This window comes from Saccopteryx leptura, chromosome 8 (genome assembly GCF_036850995.1).
Source record: "Saccopteryx leptura isolate mSacLep1 chromosome 8, mSacLep1_pri_phased_curated, whole genome shotgun sequence".
In the NCBI taxonomy this organism is placed as follows: Eukaryota; Metazoa; Chordata; class Mammalia; order Chiroptera; family Emballonuridae; genus Saccopteryx; species Saccopteryx leptura.
In genome coordinates, this window is record NC_089510.1 from 68,693,708 (window position 1) to 68,719,313 (window position 25,606).

Below are 25,606 nucleotides of genomic sequence, written 5' to 3' on the forward strand. Positions count from 1 at the left end.
GCTGCTCCGTTGTGGCCAGGGCCATTCTAGCACCTGAGGTGGAGGCCATGGATCTATCCTCAGTGCCTGGGGCCAACTTTGCTCCAATGGAGCCTTGGCTGTGGGAGGGAAAGAAAGAGACAGAGAGGAAGGGGAGAGGGAGGCGTGGAGAAGCAGATGGGCACTTCTCCTGTGTGCCCTGACCAGAAATCGAACCCAAGACTTCTACATGCCGGGCCAATGCTCTACCACTGAGCCTACTGGCCAGCGCCAAGATTTATTTTTAAAATATATTTTTTAAAACTCTCAACCCCTCCAAGAAATAATGTTTTAAGATCTGCTCAATTAGAATTCTAAATTAGAGGGAACAAAATAATTCCCCATGCACATTATCTCTCTGGTATTCATGATGATTTATGTGACCTATCCCATGTTATCAAAGGTTATTTGCATAATACCGTATCAGTGACAACCAAGTTGAAAATGGATCAGTTTTCTTTTAACATATGCTGAAGATATATATTCTATCAAGGTACAGTAGCTACTATAAGAGAAGGGTTTGTTTTTCTGTTTTTTTAAAAAAAGAAATTATCTCAGAAAACAGTTGATATTCAAATATTTTACAAAGAGCGCCTATAAATTGCTCTCTTGACCACTTTACTTTGAAAAACAAAGTATTATTTAGGAAAGACTCATTTTTTATTAACCTTATACATCCTCAGTAATAGTTTTTAAATGCTTTCAAAGCTCACCAGATTAAAACAGAGAGAGAATGAGAGAGAGAAAAAATTGCAGTTTAGCAATTATTCCTGAGGTTAGACTCTCATAATTATGACTATTGATGTTATAAACAGCCTTTTAAAGGTAATTTACAGAGCAATGCACTTAGTGGTCACATCTTGGATAAGCCACAGAACAAATGGAAATATTCACTGTGGTATTGTTAGGAGAATGGCTATCTGTGGTTGGAAAATAATTTTCCAGGGAGAACCATATGCCAATTTTAAAAGTGCAGTATCTCAAACATCTTAAACAGAAGTGACAATGAATTCTAGAAAACTGTGTTAGATGATTCAATAGGGGTTTTGATGATCACAAAGACACTGATGTCTTATACGCATGAGAGGTTGAACAAAATTGTTTCATAAAATGTGTATATGAAAAATCATTATTTCTAAATCAATAATCTATATCTGAGATGAAAAGGCAACATGCAACTAAATTTATAAATCCTACATAATAAAGATCTATTTCATCTATAATCCCAAAATGTTTCATTTTATCAAATTGGTGGCAAAAACATTTTTAGCATTTTTATTGGAAAAACAAGGTATTGTTTTATATTTAGGGTCACCTATATTCATACATCTACAGAACGTTTCACTGGATATCAGATATTGATATGCTAAAAGCACTAATGATAGAAACCCAGAAATATTATAATTATACTAATACAGGATTAACATACTATATAAAATGAAAAAAATTTGACACTATAAGAAATAATCTTTCTTTTACACCAAAAAGTTGCTTAAGACTGGGATATGTGGTACAGAGAGAACTTTGCAAAGTTTTTAGCCACAAGAAAAAGAATAGGTTACATAAGTTCCTGAACCAATTAGGACAATCTCAGATGGATAAAAATATATTTACAAAGAAAATACAGCAATGCTCCTGAAGAGATCCATCTAAATTCTTCTAAAACCCCTTTTGAGCTAATTAGGACATTAAAGAAAACATTTGTTCAGCAAGACATAAGGCTGAAAAACAAGAAAAATAATGTCAGACTTGATTCAATATAAGCAAGACTTCACTTCTGTCCATATTTTATATAATCCTAAAGGCATGGTTCATGGCAGAAATCCTGATAGCTTTAATACACCATAGACTTAAAACAATTACATGCACGAAATGGGGATAGTTAATTTGAATACTCACAGTAAAGTTGATGAGGTCATAGTATAGGTGAAGATGCTTTTGCTTAGTAACATGGATTGCTCCAGATTCATCTCTCTTAACCTGATGATGAAAAAAATAAAACAACGAAAACCGAAAACATCAGCTATTGTTTGAGGGACATTTTTAGATACTTAATTATATTCCACCTAGAAAATTATTTCCATTCAGAGAATGGAAAAGCCAAAACTATTGAAAAATTAAATAAATTACTACACAAGTGACAAAATCCAAGGCACATTTGTAGTTTAGTAGTCAGTATTAGCAAACTCTGTAATGTAATATTCACTCTGTCATAATTCAGAACCTAACTTCATCAAGAACTGTCTTTAGCTAGAGTTAAATCACAAAATAGGTTGGTGACATGGTGTGACAAAGTCAAACAAAAGTTCATTAAAAGAAAAAAAGTGGCTGCAGTGACAAAACTAGACTTTTCTGATATATAATACTATTGTAGCACAAACGGCACAAAATTTCTCCAAAGAACCTCAAGTGTGAATATTTTGCTTATATATATATGTACACATATACTCTATAATCTTCAATCATCTTTATAATTTGCTTTCTCCACTCTTCTCCAAGGAGACGGAGCACTGCAAAAGAGACACAGCATGATGAACATCTGACCCGACTGAAATTCACGCCACGCAGTTCAGCCTGAGTTTCCTTGTACACTCCCCATAGTAATGTCTAGAGGTCTTCCTTTCCCTTGAAGACCCAATTCCTCTTTGCCTTCCAGTCCCATCACTACAGTGTTGACCTCATCAGAAAGCTTAACAAACAACTGAGACCACTTAATGAGGGCCTCCGTGTACCTATCTTCACTTCACAAAGTCACTTCCCCTGTAAGAAAGGGCACTCTGGTAAAGGAGCATGATATACAGAGCGATGGGTTTAAGAATTACCATATTTCCCCATGTATAAGACGCACCTTAATTTTGGGGCCCGAAATTTGAAAAAAATATATATATTACATAAAGCTATTGAACTCAAGTTTTTTTTTTGTTTGTTTTGTTTTGTTTTGTTTTTTTCATTTTTCTGAAGCTGGAAACAGGGAGAGACAGTCAGACAGACTCCTGCATGCGCCCGACTGGGATCCACCTGGCACGCACACCAGGGGCGATGCTCTGCCCATCCTGGGCATCGCCATGTTGCGACCAGAGCCGCTCTAGCGCCTGGGGCAGAGGCCACAGAGCCATCCCCAGCGCCCGGGCCATCTTTGCTCCAATGGAGCCTTGGCTGCGGGAGGGGAAGAGAGAGACAGAGAGGGAAAGCGCGGCGGAGGGGTGGAGAAGCAAATGGGTGCTTCTCCTGTGTGCCCTGGCCGGGAATCGAACCCGGGTCCTCCGCACGCTAGGCCGACGCTCTACTGCTAAGCCAACCGGCCAGGGCTGAACTCAAGTTTTATTCATCATAAAATTCATACAACTCCTCAGCACTGTCAGAACTCCCATCCATTAGCTTGTTCTCATCTGTGTCTGATGATGAATCACTGTCTTCAACAATGAGCGCAAAAACAAGCGCAGAAAAGTGGGAAATGCAAGTAAAAAAATCTACAACCAGGTCCTGGCCGGTTGGCTCAGCGGTAGAGCGCCGGCCTGGCGTGCGGGGGACCCGGGTTCGATTCCCGGCCAGGGCACATAGGAGAAGCGCCCATTTGCTTTCCACCCCCCACCCTTCCTCTCTGTCTCTCTCTTCCCCTCCCGCAGCCAAGGCTCCATTGGAGCAAAGATGGCCCGGGCGCTGGGGATGGCTCCTTGGCCTCTGCCCCAGGCACTAGAGTGGCTCTGGTCGCAGCAGAGCGACGCCCGGGGGTGGGGGGCAGAGCGTCGCCCCCTGGTGGGCATGCCGGGTGGATCCCGGTCGGGCGCGTGCGGGAGTCTGTCTGACTGTCTCTCCCCGTTTCCAGCTTCAGAAAAAATACACACACACAAAAAAATCTACAACCACTATGTAAGTCATACCCAGTTCTTAGACCTACATTTTTCAAAAAGGGTGTGTCTTATACATAGGGAAATACGGTAAGTTCCACTACTACAGCTGTGTGCCCGAGGGCAAATCACTTATCGTTTCTTAGTTTCCCCATTTGTAAAATTAAAATAGTACTAAATTGTTCCATATCTTTTATCTGTTGAAGGTGTTTCATAATCAAAAAGATCAATGCCAACATTAACTACTTACGATTTGCTGAAGTTCTTGCTAAAGAAAATCACTTCATCCATCACTGTTTGATACCATCCCTCCCTTGATTCAACCACTCCTTTTTAAGGGCCTTTTTGCTTACTATCAAACATGTTACTGACTTTTCCATCTTCAAGTAAAAAACAAAACCCTTTACTTGATTCACTTCTTCTTTTTCCTTTTTTTTTTTTTTTTTTTTTGCATTTTTCCGAAGCTGGAAACGAGGAGGCAGTCAGATAGACTCCCGCATGCACCCGACCGGGATCCACCCGGCACGCCCACCAGGGGGCGATGCTCTGCCCATCTGGGGCGTCGCTCTGTTGCATCCAGAGCCATTCTAGTGCCTGAGGCAGAGGCCACAGAGCCATCCCCAGCACCCGGGCCATCTTTGCTCCAATAGAGCCTTGGCTGCAGGAGGGGAAGAGAGAGACAGAGAGGAAGGAGAGGGGGAGGGGTGGAGAAGCAGACGGGCGCCTCTCCTGTGTGCCCTGGCCGGGAATCGAACCCGGGACTCCTGCACACCAGGCCGACGCTCTACCACTGAGCCAACCGGCCAGGACCTTGATTCACTTCTTACAGATACACAATCATTCTCTTTCCTCTTGCAACCAAACAATATATTATTATTGCGTCAGTTTGCTCTTCTAGATACCCATTTCTTTAACAAGGCTCTACAATCTAGCTCTACCTCCAGTCCATTGAAAAGTAGTCCTCTGAAAAGTCTCTAATGAACTAATTCCTGCATATCCAGTGGTCTTATATTTGGTGGTCTTCTTGATCTTTCTTTGGTATTATATTACCCTGGAATTGATACTGTCCCAAAACTTTTCCTCTGTCTTCAAATGATGCTGTTCTGTCCTATTTTGCCTCCTCCCTCTACATGCCTTTATAGGAACCTCCTTACCTGTTGCCTTTCCTTTTTCCTTTCGCTTGCATGAGTGTCCACTAAGTTATGTATGCTCTAGCTTTTGATTTTCACACTTTCAACTACCTTCATTATCCTGGAATTCTCATTTGTACTCCAAACCTGGATTGCCATTTGCCCAGAGGACATTCCCCAATACAACACTTGAGAGTCCCACCCTCACTTCTAACTCAGCACATTCAAATCTTCCCTAACCTTAACTCTGAATATTTCATGCTTCTAAAATGTAAACTCAAAATGTGATGTCCTTCAGTCCCTAGATCCAGTTATATGAGAAACCTTGTCCTTACTTCAAAATGTCATCCCTAACTCTCACTACAACCAACCATCCTTGTCAAAAACCTCACACCTGCTTTATAACAAGATCAAAACCTTCCCTTTCCTTCCTATAATGTATTCTTTTTGCTATTTCTATACTGATCATCCTAAAATATCACTTTAATCACATCTTTATCATTTCAATTACTTAAGAACCCATGATGGCTCCCATTACCAATCTAGGCCAATTATACAAGATCCAGATCAGGGGTAGCACACTTACTCTGTATAAGGCCACACAGTACATATTTTAGGTTCTGCAGACCATATGGTCTCTGTCACAACTACTTAACTCTGCCATTTATTAGAACTCTGCCATGTCTGTGTTCTAATAAAACTTTATTTATAAAAGCAAGAAGCCAACCTAATTTGGCCACAAGCATAGTTTGCCAACCTCTAATCTAGATCCATGCAATATAGTCAACTTTATTTTCTACAGTAGGTTTCTCCCTGTCATCAATTTTATAAATATTTATTGAACATCTCCTCTATACAGGCATTGTCCTCATGGCTGAAATATAGAAGTAGAGTTGGTCTTTAAATTAATGGAACTTTCAGTCCATTGAGGAAGAAAAATATTAGACAAGTAATTTAAAAAGCACTGAATGTTAGCAAAGGAGAAAGTTTTACAGACGTACAGGAGGTCAGGGGAGGCAGGGTTAATCATGAGCCAGGATAAAGTGGATGAGTGCACAGAGTTTCCCTGGCAGAGGTGACAGCATATGTAAGGACACTGAAGCCAGAGACTTGTTAGGAAGCTACTCCAGAGCCCAGGCTGAGAATGTCAGTGGTTTAGGCGAGGGAAGCAGTAATAGGGGAGACATAAAGAGAGTAAATTCAGGAGATTATGAAGACAGAGTCAACGGGATGTGGTGATGACACAGAAAAGAAGGCAGAAGGGTAACTAAAAGGTGACTGCTAGGTATCTGGCTGGAGAAACTATGTGGACAGTGGTGCACTTACTTACTGAGCTAGGACACCTGAGAAGAGATTAGACAGGCACGTTCTTACCTCTATACCTTCAGTTCATCTTATTTCCCCCAACATGCATACCCACCCCTCCTATAATGTTTGCAATATAGCCTTCATAAAGTTTTCCATGGCCTCTCTAGTCCATATAAACTCCTTCATATTCTACACATATCAACTTTTCATTCTCATCACATAGCTGAATCCTTAAACTGTTCTCCCTAGAAATAATGAGCATACTGATTTTGCCTTTCAAACAATATTTTAAGCTACGTGAAAGAAGAATCTATGTTTTCTACTTTCTTTCTTCAATTGCTTCTTGTGTCCATCACAATGTAGACCAGTGGTCCCCAACCCCCGGGCCACGGACTGATACCAGTCCGTGGGCCATTTGGTATTGGTCCGCAGAGAAAGAATAAATAACTTACATTATTTCTGTTTTATTTATATTTAAGTCTGAACGATGTTTTATTTTTAAAAAATGACCATATTCCCTGTTACATCCATCTAAGACTCACTCTTGACGCCTGTCTCGGTCATGTGATACATTTATCTGTCCCACCCTAAAGGCCAGTCCGTGAAAATATTTTCTGACATTAAACCGGTCCGTGGCCCAAAAAAGGTTAGGGACCACTGATGTAGAGAACACAGCAGGTATTCAATGATACTTCCTAATAAACATACTATACGTATATAGGTAAGCCATTATTAATACATACTTATGTATATTCATATTTATACTAACACATACAGCATTAATTATTTATTAGTCAAAGGATATGGAGCTGAGAAATACACCATGAAAAGGAATGGAGCAGAGGGTGATCAATTGTTTTCCATGTTAACCATTAAAGCCTTAAGCAAAAATTAAATAGGTCACTCTCTCTCCAAAGAATTATGATAGCATATTTCTTTGACATAATATTAAATTATTGATGAATCAAAAAAATATCTTTTGATAAAAAAACTTTATAACAGATCTAGCATCATATTAGGACTTACCAAAAGAAAATGAACAATATCTCCTCTGCAGAAAGCAAGCATGGGATTCACATAATTGTGCACTGCCACAAAGTGCCATGCCAGCAGGGGAACACTGGAGGGATCCATCTAAGAGGAGAAGGTCCAAGGAAGTCATCACAGTTAACAGTAAGAGACAAAGAGAAAACTGGTTGAAAATACCATCTGACTAGTGTTCCTTAATATGTCTTCCAATTTCTCATTAAAATTCCAACAAAGCAGAGATTGAGTAGGAAGTGTCACAAGGAAACTTTCTGGGTTGACAATAATGTTGCACATCTTGCTAGAGCTTTGAGTTACAAAAGCATACACACTTGTCAAAGTTCAGCAAATGTACACTCAAGATCTGTGTATTTTGCCCTGGCCGGTTGGCTCAGTGGTAGAGCATCGGCCTGGCGTGCAGAGGTCCCGGGTTTGATTCCCGGCCAGGGCACACAGGAAAAGCACCCATCTGCTTCTCCACCCCTCCCCCTCTCCTTCCTCTCTGTCTCTCTCTTCCCCTCCCGCAGCCCAGGCTCCATTGGAGCAAAGTTTGCCCGGGCGCTGAGGATGGCTCTGTGGCCTCTGCCTCAGGCGCTAGAATGGCTCTGATTGCGGCAGAGCGACGCCTCAAGATGGGCAGAGCATCGCCCCCTGGTGGGCGTGCCGGGTGGATCCCGGTCGGGCGCATGTGGGAGTCTTTCTGACTGCCTCCCCGTTTCCAACTTCGGAAAAATACAAAAAAAAAAAAAAAAAAGATCTGTGTATTTTATTGTATGTAAATTTTACATGAAAGAAAAAACTTAGGTAACTACTGAACTCAGGCTAATCACATGCATGCTGAATATTTAGGAAAAAGAATGCTGATTTCTGAAATTTACTTGAAAATAAATCTAAAAATAATTTGGTAAGTAGATGGAGCGATGGATATATAATAAAGAAAATACAGTAAAATGTTCATTGTGAATTTAGATGGTAGGTATACAGATGTTCAAAGTAAATTTTTTCAACTTCTCTATTTGTTTGAAAATGTTCATAATAAAATGTTGAAACAAATACCAATAAAAACATACAAAAAGATGCAAACACATACCACCATGACAGACCTCAATTAGCCAATGAAGCTAACCTAAGAAACACTAATGTGAGTGTAAACCAGCTTTGCCAGGCTTCCACTGGGCCCCAGAAATATGCAAAGTACCAACAAGAAAACAGAAGAGTGACTGATCTCCCTCAGTATAAGCACTGCTTTCTGAGCTAGTCTTAGTTTTTACCATCATTCTCCAACCTATCCTATCAATATTTCTCCTCACATACACACTGGAAGACCATATTTCTCTTAAAGCATCGAAGCTGGAAAGAAAAGGGAAATTGGGTATGCATAATAATTCTGGGAAGTATCATCCCCCAAAGTAAAATACCAGAGGCAGAAGCCAAGGAGAAAGTATGTAACAGCAATACATGCTGGATATTATGGTGGAGTGTTTACTCTAAGTTCAATATAAGCAGCAGCTAAACCTTTAAGCAATAAAGATTGAAAAGCTCAGATCTCATGATCCCCAGAACACTGCTCTAGTCAACAGCTTCTGCTGCTTTGGGCACATTGAAGGAAGTCCAAACAATAACCTTTGGAGTACTGCATTCCATTCTACTTAGTTTTGTGACAGCCTCAGGTTCTCAGAATTTACCACTTAAAAGGTATTTTCCCCAACCTCCTGACATGGTTTTTTTTTTTGACAAAAAGGTGGAGAGGCATACTCACCCGTCCATAGGGAAAAGTCATCCACACTTTCAAGGATGGTTTCAATCCAATGACCAGTATCTTTAGGAGAAAAGTATTTTTTAATATTTATCCAGTAATTTTTCTTTTTTGGTATTCAAAGACTCTAAAAGTTGAGTTTCACCTTCTAAATACACCTACCTTGGTTAGGGACGCCATGGCCAATAAAGAAAACTGTGTGATGGGATGGTCCTTCAAGTCAGGCTTAGAATGGAGAGGCTCAATGCAGCACACTTCACCTTTGGAGCCACTGAACAGGCATCTAGATTCACAGGTTCTCACTCCCATCACTCTCCTGAAATGTACCAAAAAATTCAGAATTGATTCAGCAATGACCCAAGGCACGATCATCTCTAACTTGGACTATGACAATAGCCTCCTAACTCAAAAGCATAATCTTTTAAAGTATAGATCAGATTTATTGCTCTTCTAAAAATACTCCAGTCATCTGTCACTAAACATAAAATCAAATCCAAACGTTTTACCATGTTTTAAAAGTCCCTATGATCTGGTTCGGCCTTTTCCCCTCTCCCATCACTGTTGTTCCAGACAAAGCCATGTTCCAGCCACACCTGTCTTCTTCCCATGCTCCAGGAGGCTCTTTGTGCCCAACTCATCAAAGCTTCTGCGCTGGAATGTCTCTCTGCCTGAAGCATTTCTTCCAGATCTTTATATCTGTTGACCACATTACCATTCAGATCTTTGCTCTAATGTCACCTTCTGAAAGAGGTCTTCCTGAATTAGCCTCAAGTGCACTCCAGCACATTGACCTGTTTTATTTTCTTCACAGAACTTGTAAGGACCTAAATTATTTCATTTGTGTGTCGGTTCATTGTTTGTTACCTTAGCCCCACCCCAACTAGAATGTAAGTTCTATTAGATCAGTGGTAGTCAACCTGGTCCTTACAGCCCACTAGTGGGTGTTCCAGCTTTCATGGTGGGCGGTAGCAGAGCAACCAAAGTATAAATAAAAAGATAGATTTAACAATAGTAAGTTGTTTTATAAAGATTTATTCTGCCAGACTTAGCAAAAATCTGACATAAAGTACTTGGTAAGTAATTATTATTATATGCTTTAACTTTCTGTAACTGCTTTATAAATTTTATAAAGTAAAGTTACTTCCCTACTTTATAAATCACCAATACTGTGGAACCAGTGGGTGGTTAGAAAATTTTACTACTAATAGAGATACAAAAGTGGGCGGTAGGTATAAAAAGGTTGACTACCCCTGAATTAGAGCAACAACCTGTCTGGTTCACAGCTACAGCTCTGGTGCCTAGAACAATGGCTACACATAGAGACACCCAATAAACACTAGCTGAACAAATAAACAGTATTTGTTAAACAATTACTTTGGGCTCAGCATTGCTAGAAGGTATGAGACATACCAGAAACAAATGTAGTCCTTACTTTCAAAAACTTATAGAAACATAATACACATTGAATTTTATATTCTATTTTTTAAACTCAGCTTTATAAGTGTTCTTCCATGTATCTAGACAGTTTTTGCTCTTATTTAAAGAATAAACTGGCCAATTCCAAGGCAATAAAAACCTTCCTATACCTGACTATTATGGTTTTATAATCAACTGGGCCTGAGGCCTAAACCCAGAATTAGTGAAATGCTCCAGAATAGTGGTTCTCAAGACTGACAGCATATACGAACCCGCTGGGAAGTGGTTTCGGATCCAAACTCAAACCTGCCGAGACAGAAACTGGGGGCCAGGCCTGGAACTCTGTATGTTCCATAAGCCTCCCCAGGCAGTAATATAAAACTATAACCTATTTTCAATACCATGGCTTTTCCAGACCTCCTCATGCTCAACTTCAAATCATTAACCAGAGCTAGTCTTTTCATTTGTTAACAAATGTCCATTAATCTCTTACTTAAATGTCAATTCAAAAACAGAGCCTCCGCTGTCATTGCAAATTGCAAGAGTTGGGTCATCTGTAAACTAAACAGAAAAAAAATTTATTTAAACAACAAATCAAGTATTAAGTAGGTAAGGGGTGGGGATTGTAAAATTTTAAAATAAAAAACAAACACACTTAGCATTGAAATCAACTTAGCTAGACTTAGCTTATCACTCTATACATGCAAACTTATATATATTCAGGATAAAAATGACTCAATATCTTTAAAAACCTGTGGCTTTAAAAAAGCAAAACCATATTCCTTAGGATAAAGAAAAATATACAAACTATGCTTCATAAAAGTCCTAAAGTTCTCTACTTGGGTTCTTTTTTTCTTCTTTCTTTTTTTTCATTTTATTTATTCATTTTTAGAGGGGGGAGAGAGAGGGGGAGAGAGAGAGAGAGAGAGAGAAGAGACAGAGAGTGAAGGGGGGAGGAGCTGGAAGCATCAACTCCCATATGTGCCTTGACCAGGCAAGCCCAGGGTTTTGAACCGGCGACCTCAGCATTTCCAGGTCAACGCTTTATCCACTGCGCCACCACAGGTCAGGCTCTACTTGGGTTCTTATATTAACATTTTCTAACTTGCTATTAAACTGAGTAGGCTACTTTGGACACATTTATAGTGGCCTTGTTTTCAAGAATAAAAACAGCCTGACCGGGTGGTGGCACAGTGGATAGAGTGTCAGCCTGAGACACTGAGGACCCAGGTTCAAAACCCCAAGGTTGCCAGCTTGAACATGAGGTCGCCGGCTTGAGCATGGGATCATAGATTGAGCTCAAAATCACTGGCTTGAGCAAGGGGTCAATGGCTCGGCTAGAGCCCCCCCATCAAGGCACATATGAGAAAGCAATCAATGAACAACTAAGCTGCTGCAACTATGAGCTGATGCTTCTCATCTCTCTCTACCTTCCTGTCTGCCTGTCCCTGTCTGTCTGTCTCTTGCTTTTCTTTGACCAAGTATACCTCAGTTATTATTACTAACCATGCAACACTCAAAGTAATAAATAATCTTCACAATGACAGACTCTACTAAGGGCTTATGAGGTGTGATAAATGTGGTTGTTGTACAACACAAAATTGAATAATTTAACTTGTATCATATACAGTGACTAGGCTCCCTAACACCAACAGTTGGTGAACCATGAAATTACGTATTCCTCAACTCCACACAAAGGCACAGTATAGAAGTCCCCTACTTCTTGTATATTTTATGATGTACTTAAATATTAGTACAGAAGTATGTTAATTTAAGTATATATGTGTATATATATATAAATTTGCAAGCCCAAACTGTTATTGATGGGATATACTATCAAGTTTGGAGAACAAAGAGTAAGAGTATGGAAATGCAAGTGGATACTGTCAATCCAAAACTTCCGAAGTATCTAATTATATATATCTCTTGCCACTCCTTTCTCCAATGTCACAGTGTCTGCATGCACCACCACATTGATCACCATTTCCAAGCAACATGATATCTACAGCTACTATGCTTTAATCTCAGCTGCATCCTTCTCTTTTATCTCTGCCTTTATTGCTTGTTTCTGACTGTTTCTCCCAAAGCATATGCTTTTTTCTGCAAATGGATTGACCTTTCTTAAAACACCACCAACTAATTATTACTTCAACCAAACATTTATTGAGCAGCTACTATGCGTAACACATATACAAAAAATGAGAAACAGATTCTGGTTTCAAAGATCTTAATCTCTTAAAGGAGATAAAACATAAACACAGACAACTCTAACACATTAGGAGTGGGTACATGCCATAAGGAAAAAAGTCAAGACGAAGTTCCATGATGTTCAGAAAGAAAAGAAATTCTCTCTACTTTTACTTGTCTTGTTTATGTTCATTGTTGCTAAATGCTTCAATGCTGCTTTCTCACAAAAGACTTTTATGTAACTAACCTAGATACAGACACATAAACTCCAGATGCTTTCAGGCTTTAAAAGGCATATATATGGACAAGAGAGGTCTGCGCAGCTAAGCAACCAAATGTGTACCTGATTAAAATCCAGAAAATCTAATTTTAGACTTCCTCAGTTATAGTCCTTTACCTTTTATGCTTCTGAACATGGGTTTGACAATATACAAAAACCAACGTTTTCATTGTATTTATAAATAAAATCTGTCAGCTAAGTTGGTTTATTTTCTTTCAGGCCTGTAAGGAAAAGGCCAAGACTCAAATCTTAATGCTTTTCCTTTAGAGGACTGAAAGAAAATAAACCAACAGATTCATTTATTTCACATTTGGTGCCTTAAACCTCAGGTTACTCCCAACAAAGTGTGACTGAGAACACTATCTCAGCAATAAAATCTGGGTGGACTAAACAAAAGGTAGAAAGACCTTTAAAATCCTCACATGCATTTTCATCAGGGTACTGCTGGTCTTTTCTTCCGACCTCTTATCTAGGATCATGTCAATTTACTCTTTTCTGTTATATTTATTAGACATCAATACAACTTGCAGCTGAACATTACCATGCGAGCCCAACTCTGGTTTTTCACTTGGGAAAGCATCTTGTTGGGCTAGTCAAACAAAAGTTCATTTTCAAGAATTATGTTTATAAAGAAACGTACTTTAAAACAGATACAAAGGCAAAATGATAAAAATTACTATAAAAAGAAAGCAAAGATATTACCTTAATATGCAAAATTGCTGTTCCTGGAGGATGTGCATCTGTTATTGATCTCAGAAGTTTTCCACTGGCCAAATCCCACATAGTAATCTACAAGACAATGAAATTCTTTAAAAAACAAATTTATTGCTCTTTCTTGGACTTAAATGTCTTGCCTTCTGGCTGAAATAATCTATTCCTGGTCTCTGGTCTATAAACATTGCAGGCAAAGAACTATAAAGTTAAAACATAACTAAAGGTTGCAGATGCATTAAAGCATAAGGCCTTCATTCTATCTCCATCCACCCCTCATCCTACTCAATATATTTTTCCCTTTAGATTAAATATATATACTTATTTTAGAGAGAGAGGGAGGGAAGGAAAGAGGCAGAGAGGGGAGGAGGAAGGAAAGGGAGGAGGAAAGGAAGGAGGAAAGAAGGAAAGGGGGAAGGAGGAATGGAGGAAGGGGAGGAAGGAAGTAATGAGGGAGAGAGAGAGAGAAACATTGATTTGTTATTCCACTTATTGATGCATTCATTGGTTGATTCTTGTATGTGCCCTGACCAGGAATCAAACCCACAACCTTGGTGTATTGGGGCAATGCTCAAACCAAATGAGCTACCAAGCCAGGGCTCCCTTTAGATTTTAAATGTTGCTTTTATCCTGACAGGTCAAAGAAATTTCCTTAATGAGTCCATTTCTTTAGGTCTGATAAAAATTACAGGAAACGCTTAATACCAAACTAACCAGCAATTGTATAAGTCACAAAATGAGAAAAACCATAACTTACTGCCAGTTTCTGAAGTGGAAAGAAATACCAAAATAGGTATCCAAGAGCATAGTAATGAGAATACACAAAGTGGAATATGGTATAGTTAAAAAGCAGCAATAATTATCTACTTTAAGGAAGTAAATTTTTTGTAATACCCTGGTTTGTTTATAAAAGCTATTCACTTATACAAACACATGACTTAAGATATTAAAAATCAAAGATGCGGCCCTGGCCGGTTGGCTCAGCGGTAGAGCGTCGGCCTGGCGTGCGGGGGACCCGGGTTCAATTCCCGGCAGGGCACATAGGAGAAGCGCCCATTTGCTTCTCCACCCCCCCCCCCCGCCTCCTTCCTCTCTGTCTCTCTCTTCCTCTCCCGCAGCCAAGGCTCCATTGGAGCAAAGATGGCCCAGGCGCTGGGGATGGCTCCTTGGCCTCTGCCCCAGGCGCTAGAGTGGCTCTGGTCGCCGCAGAGTGACGCCCCAGAGGGGCAGAGCATCGCCCCCTGGTGGGCAGAGCATCGCCCCTGGTGGGCGTGACGGGTGGATCCCGGTCGGGCGCATGCGGGAGTCTGTCTGACTGTCTCTCCCCGTTTCCAGCTTCAGAAAAATACAAAAAAAAAAAAAAAAATCAAAGATGCAAAAGGTCAAGGGATTCAAGATGACAGTGTGGAAAGATCCTAAACTCATCTCCTCCCATGGGGACACCATTTACAAATACATATGGAATATTTCCCTCTGAAAAGGCCTAAAAGCTACTAAACAGCTCCTTCGCAACGAAGGCGAAAAGGGCCACATCAAGATGAGTAGGACAGGCAGAGGATGCAGTCTCACCAAAAACCCACCAGCAGCATAGCAACCCACAATCTGGAGAGATCGCACAAATATGGAGGTTCTCCCTGAGGAGTGGGGAACTCATTCCCACATCAGGTACCCCTACTCTTGAAACCTGCTCTGGAGAGACGAGGCCCAAAACACCTGTCTTTGAAAACAAAGGAAGAGGCTTATGTCCAGGAAACACAAAGGGCGTTAGGAAACTTAGATTCTGCCCTTAAAGAGTTTGCATGCAGACTCACTTGTTCAGGAACCCAGCACAAAAGCAGAAATTTGAAAAGCGCCTAAACTATATGTGAAGGAGATTCATTTGCTAATATTAAACTGTCTGCTGAAAGGGCAGGGAAATGATGGGACTTCTCTGGGAACAGACGTGCTGTTGAGAACATTTCCTGTGCTCCCCTTCTACCTTGTTAGCACTAGTGCTGATGGGTGCCCTCTCCAGCTACTGCCAGATGTGTGTAGTCACAGCACACTCCTGCTTCCCCACTAAAGCTGGAGGGCATGCCGCACCCCTGCACTCCCCTGCTCCCTCATCACACTGGCAGGAGTGTCCCAGACCAGTGCTCTCCCACAGCCCCACCAAAGCTAGCAGGTGCACCCCAGCCCAACGCTGTCCAGTGGCCTCGCCAGAGCTGGTGGGTGCGCTCAGGCCTGTGTGCTCCCTCTGCCTTGCCAAAGCCAGGGCAGTGTGAAGTTCACACAGGGGCAGGCTTCTGCTTTGCCATACACAGAGAGGCCACAGAGGAATTCTCAGGGAATGTAGGCTGAGATATGTCATCTCTGCACACTTTCTGTATCACTACTATTTGCTGGTACCTTCCAGAAAGGAGTTTATATACTTGTCTGGAACCCCACTTTTTGCAACTGTCACCCAGGGGACACCTGCAGATCACCTGTCTGGAGGCCAGCGGGGCTTACAATTGCAGTCCCAGAGGACTGTATATATTTGCATACTTTAAAACCTGCTGCTGAAGGGTCTGGTTTCCAATCATCCTGAAACTGGGTGCTGAATGTGATCCTTCCCTTTGCAACACTGACAGATCATGGCAAACCCTCAACAACTGGGACCAATCAAGAATAAAGCAGGCTGCTCATACAATCACAGAAGTTCAAGAAACAAGAGAGTTAGGGCCAGATTAAACAATAAGGTTCATCTCCTACAGAAGGTCACTCCTTCAAGACTGTAAGCGGCACCTTCTTCCCCTAATGAAGAAAAAGAAACACCGAAAATCAAGCAAAATGAGGAAACAAATACGTTCCAAACAAAAGAACAAGATATAACCTGAGAAGAAAATACCTTACTAAAATGGAAATAAATAATTTACCTGATAAAGAATTCAAAGTAATGGTAATAAAGATGCTCACCAAACTTGGCAGAAGAATGAAAGAATTAGAACATCAACAAAGATTTAGAAGCTATAAGAAAGTATCAAATAGAAGTCACAAAGTTGAAGAATACAATAGCTCAACTGAAAAAAAAAAACACACTACAGGGGTTCAACAGGAAACCAGATAAAGTAGAAGATTGGTGATCTGAAAGAGCAGTGGAACTCACCCAAACAAAGTAGCAAAAAGAAAAAAAAAGAATAAAAAAAATAAAGCTAGCTTAAGAAACGTAGGGGTCAACATCAAGTGAAATAACATTCACAGTACAGGAGTCCCAGAAGAAGGGACTGTTTCCATATATTAGCTATTATAATACTGTAGTAAACATGGGTGTGCAGATTATCTTTTTGAGTTAATATTTTCATTTGGGGGGGGATAAATTCCCAGAAGTAAAATCACTGGACCATATGGAAGTTCTAGTTTGTTTGTTTTTTAAGGAACCACCATACTCTTTAGTGGCTGCACCAATTTACACTTCCACTAATAGTATACGAGAATTTCATTTCTTCACACACTCATCCACACTTATTCTTGTGTTTTGATCATGGCCTGTCTAATAGCTGTGTAGTGATATCTCATGTGATTTTGATTTGCATTGCCCTGATCACACACACACACACACACACACACACACACACACACACTGGACTACTCCTCAGTCAAAAAAGAAGGAAGTTTTGCCATTTGCGACATGCAAGAACCTGGAGGGTATTATGTTGAGAAGGGCAAATACCATATGATTTCACTTATATGTGGAATCTAAAAAACAAACAAAAGAGCAAGACTCATAGATACAGAAAACAGACTATTGGTTGCCAGAGGGGAGGAGGGCTGGGAGTTAGGTGAAAAGGGTGAAGAGGGTCAAGAGGTATAAATTTCCAGTTATAAAATAAATCAGTCCTGGGCATGTAATGTACAGCACAATGACTACAGTTAATAACATTGTATTATATATTTGAAAGTTGCTAAGAGTGTAATCTTAAAAGTTCTCATTACAAGAAAAATAATTATGTAACTTTGTATGGTAACAGATGGTAAACAGACTTACTGTGGTGATATTTCACATGTATATAAATATTGAATCATTATGTGTACACCTGAAGCTAATATAATGTTATATGTGAATTATACCTTTATTTTTTAAAAATCACATACTCTGTCTGGCTCAGTCAATAACAATTATTAAAGATCTGAACAAGACAAAAGTCAGACTGAGCAATCTCAAGTTAACTACAGACATGTCATTTTATAACAAGTTTTGGTTTTCAAGATATTAACTTATATTATTTCTAAAAATTAATTAAAAATAAATAAAAATTTTAACATTGATCATGGATGAAATAAAGTTCATATTTACCTGTCCTTTAGCAAAGCCACAGAGAAGTCTTGAGCAGTCATTGTTAATACTGAGGGCAGAGATAGCTCCATACTGACCTCCAACACTAGTGCTACCCAGACAGAGTCTCAAAGCTTGATTCTGATCTAAAGAAAACAATTTGTAAAATCAAGTGAAAGAAATGAAAGAAGTGAATAAATATATATTTAGTATAGGTTTGTTTTAAAAAGAAAATTGGGAGATAGCAAGAATCAAATGATGAATTACACTCATTTTAAATATATGTATTAAGCATCGACTAGAGGCTTGGCATTGAATTAGACTCTAAGAATACAGAAAAAATATCTACAAGGAAGCATAATAAAAAACTTGTTAATAATAAGTGGAAAAATCTGTAAGAAATTTGTATCTCCTTAAACAAACCATCTTTTATCACCTTCATTCAGAATTGTGTTTCTTACTATTTTCAGAATGAAAAGTCTTAGGGAATACCATCTTTTAAAGTATCTTTAAAACTTCAAAAACCAAAATTTATTAATTTAGAATTTGACTGAAATTTATATTTATTTAATCCACAAAGAAAAGGTTTACTAGCAAATTAACAGTAAAAAATAAAATTATAAGGTGGGCATTTAATTATTTAACAAAATTATTATCGTTTTTTTCTTTTTTAGAGAGAGAGGCATGGAGAGACAGAGTGACATGAACATTGAGTTGTTCCTGTATGTGCCTTGACCAAGGACTGAACTGGCAACCTCTGTGCTTTGGGACGACACTCCAACCAACTGAGCTATCCAGCCAGGGCTTAACAAAATTATTTTAAGTATAACAATTGATATGTTAAAGCAAATAATTAAAATCTCTACTAGATTAAGTTATTTAAGAGAGAGGAGTTTTGCCTTAATCACCTCTGGTATCTCCAGGAGGTACTCAAACATTAAACTTTATTACCTAATAATTTTAATTAACACTTCTAAGGCATCTCCTAGACAATGTTTATTTTGTATAGTGGTTATTATTGTACCCACTTGAAAACAATGAAATAAAATATTTAAATATAGGAAGGCATGCCTACAAAATTTAACTGTGTAGAAGGAAAAAATAAACCCCTATGTTTACACAATCTGGATTTCAACTCCCCCAACAATTGTTTGTGCTTTCCTTAACTGGTATTAAAAACAAGACAACATGCCCCAAATGGAGTCACTTTTGCTAAGCCCCATATCACTAAACTGAGACTAAATACTTTCTTTTTTTTTTATTTATTTATTTATTCATTTTAGAGAGGAGAGAGAGAGAGAAGGGGAGAAGAGCAGGAAGCATCAACTCCTACATGTGCCTTGACCAGGCAAGCCCAGAGTTTCAAACCAGTGACCTCGGGGGCCCAGGTCCACTGCGCCACCATGGGTCAGGCAACAGTTAACTTTCGATCTCTCCCAGGAATGGAATCTTAAACCAGTCAATCAGGAATTGTCTAGTCAGTACTAATTAGGTCACTTGCCTGACAGACCCCTGTCATTAGGAGATTTGTCATTTGCTTTTTGCTAGTATTAATTTCCTTGTCCATTCCCTTCTGCCTATAGAAGTCTTTCATTTTTTATTGCTTCTTAGAGCTCCTGTCTATTTGCTAGAACAGCAATTTTCAACCTTTTTCATCTACTGGCACACATAAACTAATTACTAAAATTCTGTGACACACCAAGAAATATATGTTTTGCCAAGCTGACAAAAAAAGAGATATAATTTTGATTCATTCACACTGGATGGCTATTGCTGTGCTGTTGTCATATTTTTATTTGACAATCTAAGGGAAAAGAGGTCAGTGGCCCTAACTATAAACAGTTGGGTACTGCATGTTTTTAAAATTCTTGGGGCACACTGGTTGAAACTGCTGTGCTAGGTTATACACCTGATTTATGAATCACTGAATAAAGCCATTAGATCCTTAAAATTTACTCAGTTGAATTCTATTTTTTTAACACTATCTACATGCTACTTTTTGGAGGTAAATATATCTTACTTCCACTGTGAGACTAAGACCGCTCTAAGCAAAGGTTATGAGTGAATTAACACTCCCAGAACACTTAGAATGGTGCCTTGCACTCAGAGGCATCTGACATTTGCAAATATTCCTTCTATAAGGGTAAATGTAGTTATCAGAAAGCGTCTAGAAAAACATTCATTTTCAGGTCTAGGGAATAATATATAAGTCCTCCTGCCCATCCAAAGTGAATGCTGTAAGAATATTTTTCTATGTTCATAAGCTGGTTCAAATAGGAACCTCTTTCTTTCCAAGGAATTCTGACACAACTGATGGCTGTATGATATCTGGCACACAAAAAATACTTAATGTTTACTGAAATCATTATAGATTTTTTTTTAAGAGAAAGGGAGAGAGAGGGACAGACAGACAGGAAGGGGGAGAGATGAGAAGCATCAACTTGTAATTGTAGCACTTCAGTTGTTCACTGATTGCCTTCTCATATGTGTCTTGATGGGGGGTGAGGGGGGCGATGACTCCAGCTGAGCCAATGATCCCTTGCTCAAGCCAGTGACCTTTGGTCTCAAGCCAGCAACCATACAATCATGTCTATTAGCCCATGCTCAAGCCAGCAACCTCAGGGTTTTGAACCTGGGTCCTTAGCGTCCCAAGTTGATGCTCTATCCACTGCACCACACCTAGTCAGGCTGAAATCATTTTATCCTTCCAGGATTACATTCAAAAAGGAGTAAAATACATAAATATAAAAGGGCTGATATATTTAAATGTCATTATCTTTAGTCATATCTAGCATTATTACAATAACAGATTATTTTCCTTATTTTTTCCTTATATACTTTTTCCTCCCTCTCTAGTTTAATTCAAATTATTAAAATTTCCTTTAGTCTATTTTACTTACTATAAATATGACATCACAGTTTATTTTGCTTTACTGAAACTATCTGTAAAAAATGGTGTTTCCCATGATCCTTATTTTATCGCGGCTGTGGCTGCCTTATATGATACAATCAGCGGATAATCTGTACACCTTGTTTTGCAAACTGGCAAGATACAATAGTCGGGCAACAGTGTTCTATCCATACCACTACTTTGGGTCATGCAAGTAGGCAAGGCATGAACTGAAAGAGGATAAAGGCAGTAATTCCTTGCCAGCCCCACAAAGCCACTCAAGTCTGGGTTTACAGAGTAGCGTCTGAATGGTATCCTGCTGGGATCCTTTGTAATCAATGCTTTGAGATTCAAACTTCATACAGTTAAGATCCACCAAAACTAAGAGACAAATCACTACTGCTTTTTGATTTAACAAAGTTCATCCTTTTTTTTTTTTTTTTTTTGTATTTTTTTTTTTTTTCTGAAGCTGCAAACGGGGAGAGACAGTCAGACAGACTCCCACATGCGCCCAACCGGGATCCACCAGGCACGCCCACCAGAGGCTACGCTCTGCCCCTCCAGGGGGTCGCTCTGCCTCAGACCAGAGCCACTCCAGCGCCTGGGACAGAGGCCAAGGAGCCATCCCCAGCGCCCGGGCCATCTTTGCTCCAATGGAGCCTTGGCTGCGGGAGGGGAAGAGAGAGACAGAGAGGAAGGGGGGGTGTGGAGAAGCAAATGGGCGCTTCTCCTATGTGCCCTGGCCGGGAATCGAACCTGGGTCCCCCGCACGCCAGGCCGACACTCTACCGCTGAGCCAACCGGCCAGGGCCAACAAAGTTCATACTTTTAATTAGACTATTAAGCTTAGGAAAAGTAAGAATAGAATTAAGGTGTACGATAAAATAGGAAAGAAGGGTACCACTGAGAAAGGGGAAACAGAGAAAAAAGGAAAACCAACTTACCTGACTTTTAGATTAAAAACCCAAATGTAACTGTGCTTTCCTGACTATGGATACTAAAAACTCACTAAGATAAGGCACCAAATTATCAACCTTGGTCATGCCTGAAAGATGTATTTAATTTATGTCCCATAGGCCTGTATTAATGAAATTACTCTCAACTATTTTCTTGATTTTTACAATGTATTCACTATTTTTATAACATCCCTTTACAAGATAGCATGCCTATGAGGTGATGACAATGTATAAAATATAATCTATTTTAACTCCAAAAGATATTTTTCAATTTTTGCTCCCATCTTTATATATTCTATTTTACCATACTATATTAACAAACTAGCTATTATACAATTTAAACTAAGAAAAGGTAGATTTCTGTAGAAAATGAAAACAGAGTCTTATTGGAGAGGTTTCTTGACTAGAGTAACTTAACAGTCTGCAGTCCAGATAATTCTGGACAATTTGGGGAAAGGTACTTGACAAAAATAAAAATAAAATCTCTTCCAAATACTTAAATTCTGAAGTTATATGGAAAGAACATGGACAGAAGCAAGAAAGATGAAAATAAAAGCTCTCTCCACATTCTACTCTCCAGGGGGCTCTTGATCTCATTAATTTAAATGGAAAAATTCTAATCCCCCCCCACACACACTCTCTGAAACTCTTTTGTCTATGGTTGGGGGAAAAGTTAAATTAGTGTACAGCTAATTTCATTTACAAATTCACATAAAACCACATTTGGTTGGCATATGTGAGTTGTTTTTGGGTTTTTTTAAATTGGAGTGGGTTCTTATGAAGCAAATGACTGGGCAAGAAATAAGAAATGAGACTATCATTTTTTCCTATAAACTGCACAGGATTGGCATACAGCTTAAATAAGAAAATGCTTATATAAATTTTAAAACTACAAAATGGTAAAAATGCAAGAGATTATTATTAACAATCAATAGCTTACCAATTAATTAAAAGAACTTGAAGCCCAGATATCACAAAAAACACATCTATTGGACATGCAATGAATTATACCTATTTTCTTTATTAGCATATCTTCAAAGTATACTTTGTTTAGGGTGGATCTCCTCAGCATATTCTGGGTTTAAGAGTAATGTGCTGAATAGCAAAGGAAAGTCACAAATAATGCAAAAGCCTATGATAGCTATAAAATTAACCCAATCCTCTATTTCTTCATCCTTAATTTGTTTTAACTAATTCCTAAAGATTATTAAGGCCCTGGCCAGTTGATTCAGTGGTAGAGCATCGGCCTAGCATGTGGATGTCCCAGGTTTGATTCCCAGTCAGAACACACAGGAGAAGCACCCATCTGCTTCTCCACCCTTCCCCCTCTTGCCTCTCTCTCTCTCTCTCTCTCTCTCTCTTTTCCTCCTACAGCCATAGCTCAATTGGAGCAAGTTGGCTCTAGGCACCAAGGATGGCTCCATGGCCTCTGCCTCAGGTGCTAAGGGCTAGGTTGCTGAGCAACTGAGAGACACCCCAGATGGGCAGAGCATCGCCCCCTAGTGGGCTTGCCATGTGGATCCCAGTTGGGGAACATGTGGGAGTCTGTCTCTGCCTCCCCTTCTCTCACTGAATAATAATAATTTTTTTAAAAACTGTTAAATTAGGAAATACCTAGATTCTAGAGGTATCAAATTTAATTGTGTATAGGGCTCTACTTTTATTGCCAGTATTCATCATTCCTCAATATTACTCTTTCCTTAACCTTTGAGCATATTAAAGTATTATCTACAACCAAAGGAGAAGCAAAGAGATATTAAGATACATTTTCATCAATGATTATAAAAAAGCAGAAATACTTTTACCTGACCTCCCTCTAACCAACACACAGAATTAAAGTTCTCATTCTCTCTGTAAAGGTTACGGACTGAGCCCAGGTAACACTGAATCCCCCCTGGCTAACTGGCTACCTTCTAAATGCTGATGCTTATGAAAAGTCACTTGTGTTCAATGACAAATCTGGTCATGCCATTCATGCCACTGTAGTGTGCTATACTTTTAAAACTTAATTAATAATACATGAACTAATGAAATAAAATGAAAATGACAGCTATTGTTTCTATTAGAGCTAAATGAATGCTTTAGAAAAACTTGGTAAAGATAAACTGCTTTAAAAACTGTCATGAAATAAGGGGGGAGGGGGCAGGGGAAAGTGTGTAAAGAGGGACAAATATAAGGTGACAGAAAATGATTTGACTTCGTGTGATGAGTATACAACATAATCAACAGTTCAAATGCTATAGAAACATTTACCTGAAACCTATGTACTCTTACTGATCAATGTTAAATTTAATTTTCTAAATAAAATTTTTTTAAAAGTAAGTAGACAAGGTAACTGTAGAAGATTGAAAAGAAGTTTTATAAAAATCTAGAATTTTACACTCTGATTGATTCACAGGTGCCTAAGCTTTACATGTTTTTTTTAAATTAAAAGTGCAAACTTTACATGACCCATTATTGATGGAGTTTATGCCAAAAAAAGAAAAAAGAAAAGATGCTGCAGACCTCCATCTTGCAGATACAAACTCAAAGTAAAGACTTTGGTATATATCAAAAGATTAAGGGAAAAATGAATATTTATATACAGTGTGTCCATAAAGTCATGGGGCACTTTTGACTGGTCACAGGAAAGCAACAAAAGACGACAGAAATGTGAAATCTGCACCAAATAAAAGGAAAATCCTCCCAGTTTCTGTAGGATGATGTGGCAGTATGTGCGCATGCGCAGATGATGATGTAGCACTGTGTATACAACAGAGCAGCCCACGGCCATGCCAGTTGAGATGTGGACGGTACAGAGGAAAGTTCAGTGTGTTCTGTGGCTCACTAAATTCTAATCCGTGACCAAAGTGCAACATGAATATCAGCGCGTTTATAACAAAGCACCACCACATAAAAATAACATTACTCGGTGGGATAAGCAGTTGAAGGAAACTGGCAGTTTGGTGGAGAAACCCCGTTCTGGTAGGCCATCAGTCAGTGATGAGTCTGTAGAGGCTATACGGGATAGCTACCTAAGGAGCCCTAAAAAATCTGTGCATGAGCCCACATCGAACTGCACTGAATACGTATGAAACTGGGAGAGTTTTCCCTTTTATTTGGTGCAGATTTCACATTTCTATCATCTTTTGTTGCTTTCCTGTGACTGGTCAAAGGTGCACCATGACTTTACGGACACACTGTATTTTCAATTAAAATAAAACACTGAAGGTATGCACAAATTTGTAATTTTTAACAATTCCCTGCTTTAAACAATCTTTCAATTAGCTGGTTTTCTTCCATGAGCATTTCATAAAAGAGTATTACCTGTAATTGAGAGCATTCTCTTTCAACATTAAAAAGGTCAAAAGAAAAGGAGTCACTCATGCAAACCAAAATTACAATACCTTTTCCTTTGAATCCATGGAGGAAAGATCAAAAGAGAGAAAGCAAGAGATCAGTTCAAAAGTTCAGAGAAAAGACAGGTAAAATTTCAAGAGTTTAAGTGACAACCTTAGTTATCTATAGCAGTGGTCCCCAACCCCCGGGCCGCGGACCGATACCGGTCAGTGGGCCATTTGGTACCAGTCTGCAGAGAAAGAATAAATAACTTACATTATTTCTGTTTTATTTATATTTAAGTCTGAACGATGTTTTATTTTTTAAAAATGACCAGATTCCCTCTGTTACGTCCGTCTAAGACTCACTTTTGACGCTTGTCTCAGTCATGTGATACATCTATCCGTCCCACCCTAAAGGCCGGTCCATAAAAATATTTTCTGACATTAAACCGGTCTGTGGCCCAAA

The 25,606-nt window shown here is 39.2% G+C and overlaps 1 protein-coding gene across 3 annotated transcripts in view; it reads right to left on the reverse strand.

The window, feature by feature from the left end:
* VPS8 (VPS8 subunit of CORVET complex) overlaps nt 1-25,606 on the reverse strand; it is a 397,311-nt gene that overhangs the window by 305,144 nt on the left and 66,561 nt on the right. For all 3 annotated transcript variants that reach the window (XM_066346811.1, XM_066346813.1, XM_066346812.1), the window contains exons 8-14: nt 17,996-18,120; nt 13,672-13,758; nt 10,996-11,063; nt 9,249-9,402; nt 9,090-9,149; nt 7,331-7,438; nt 1,918-1,998 (exon numbers count right to left, since the gene is read on the reverse strand). In XM_066346811.1, the coding sequence (XP_066202908.1) occupies nt 1,918-1,998; nt 7,331-7,438; nt 9,090-9,149; nt 9,249-9,402; nt 10,996-11,063; nt 13,672-13,758; nt 17,996-18,120 (683 nt within the window). The remainder of the gene's footprint in view (nt 1-1,917; nt 1,999-7,330; nt 7,439-9,089; nt 9,150-9,248; nt 9,403-10,995; nt 11,064-13,671; nt 13,759-17,995; nt 18,121-25,606) is intronic.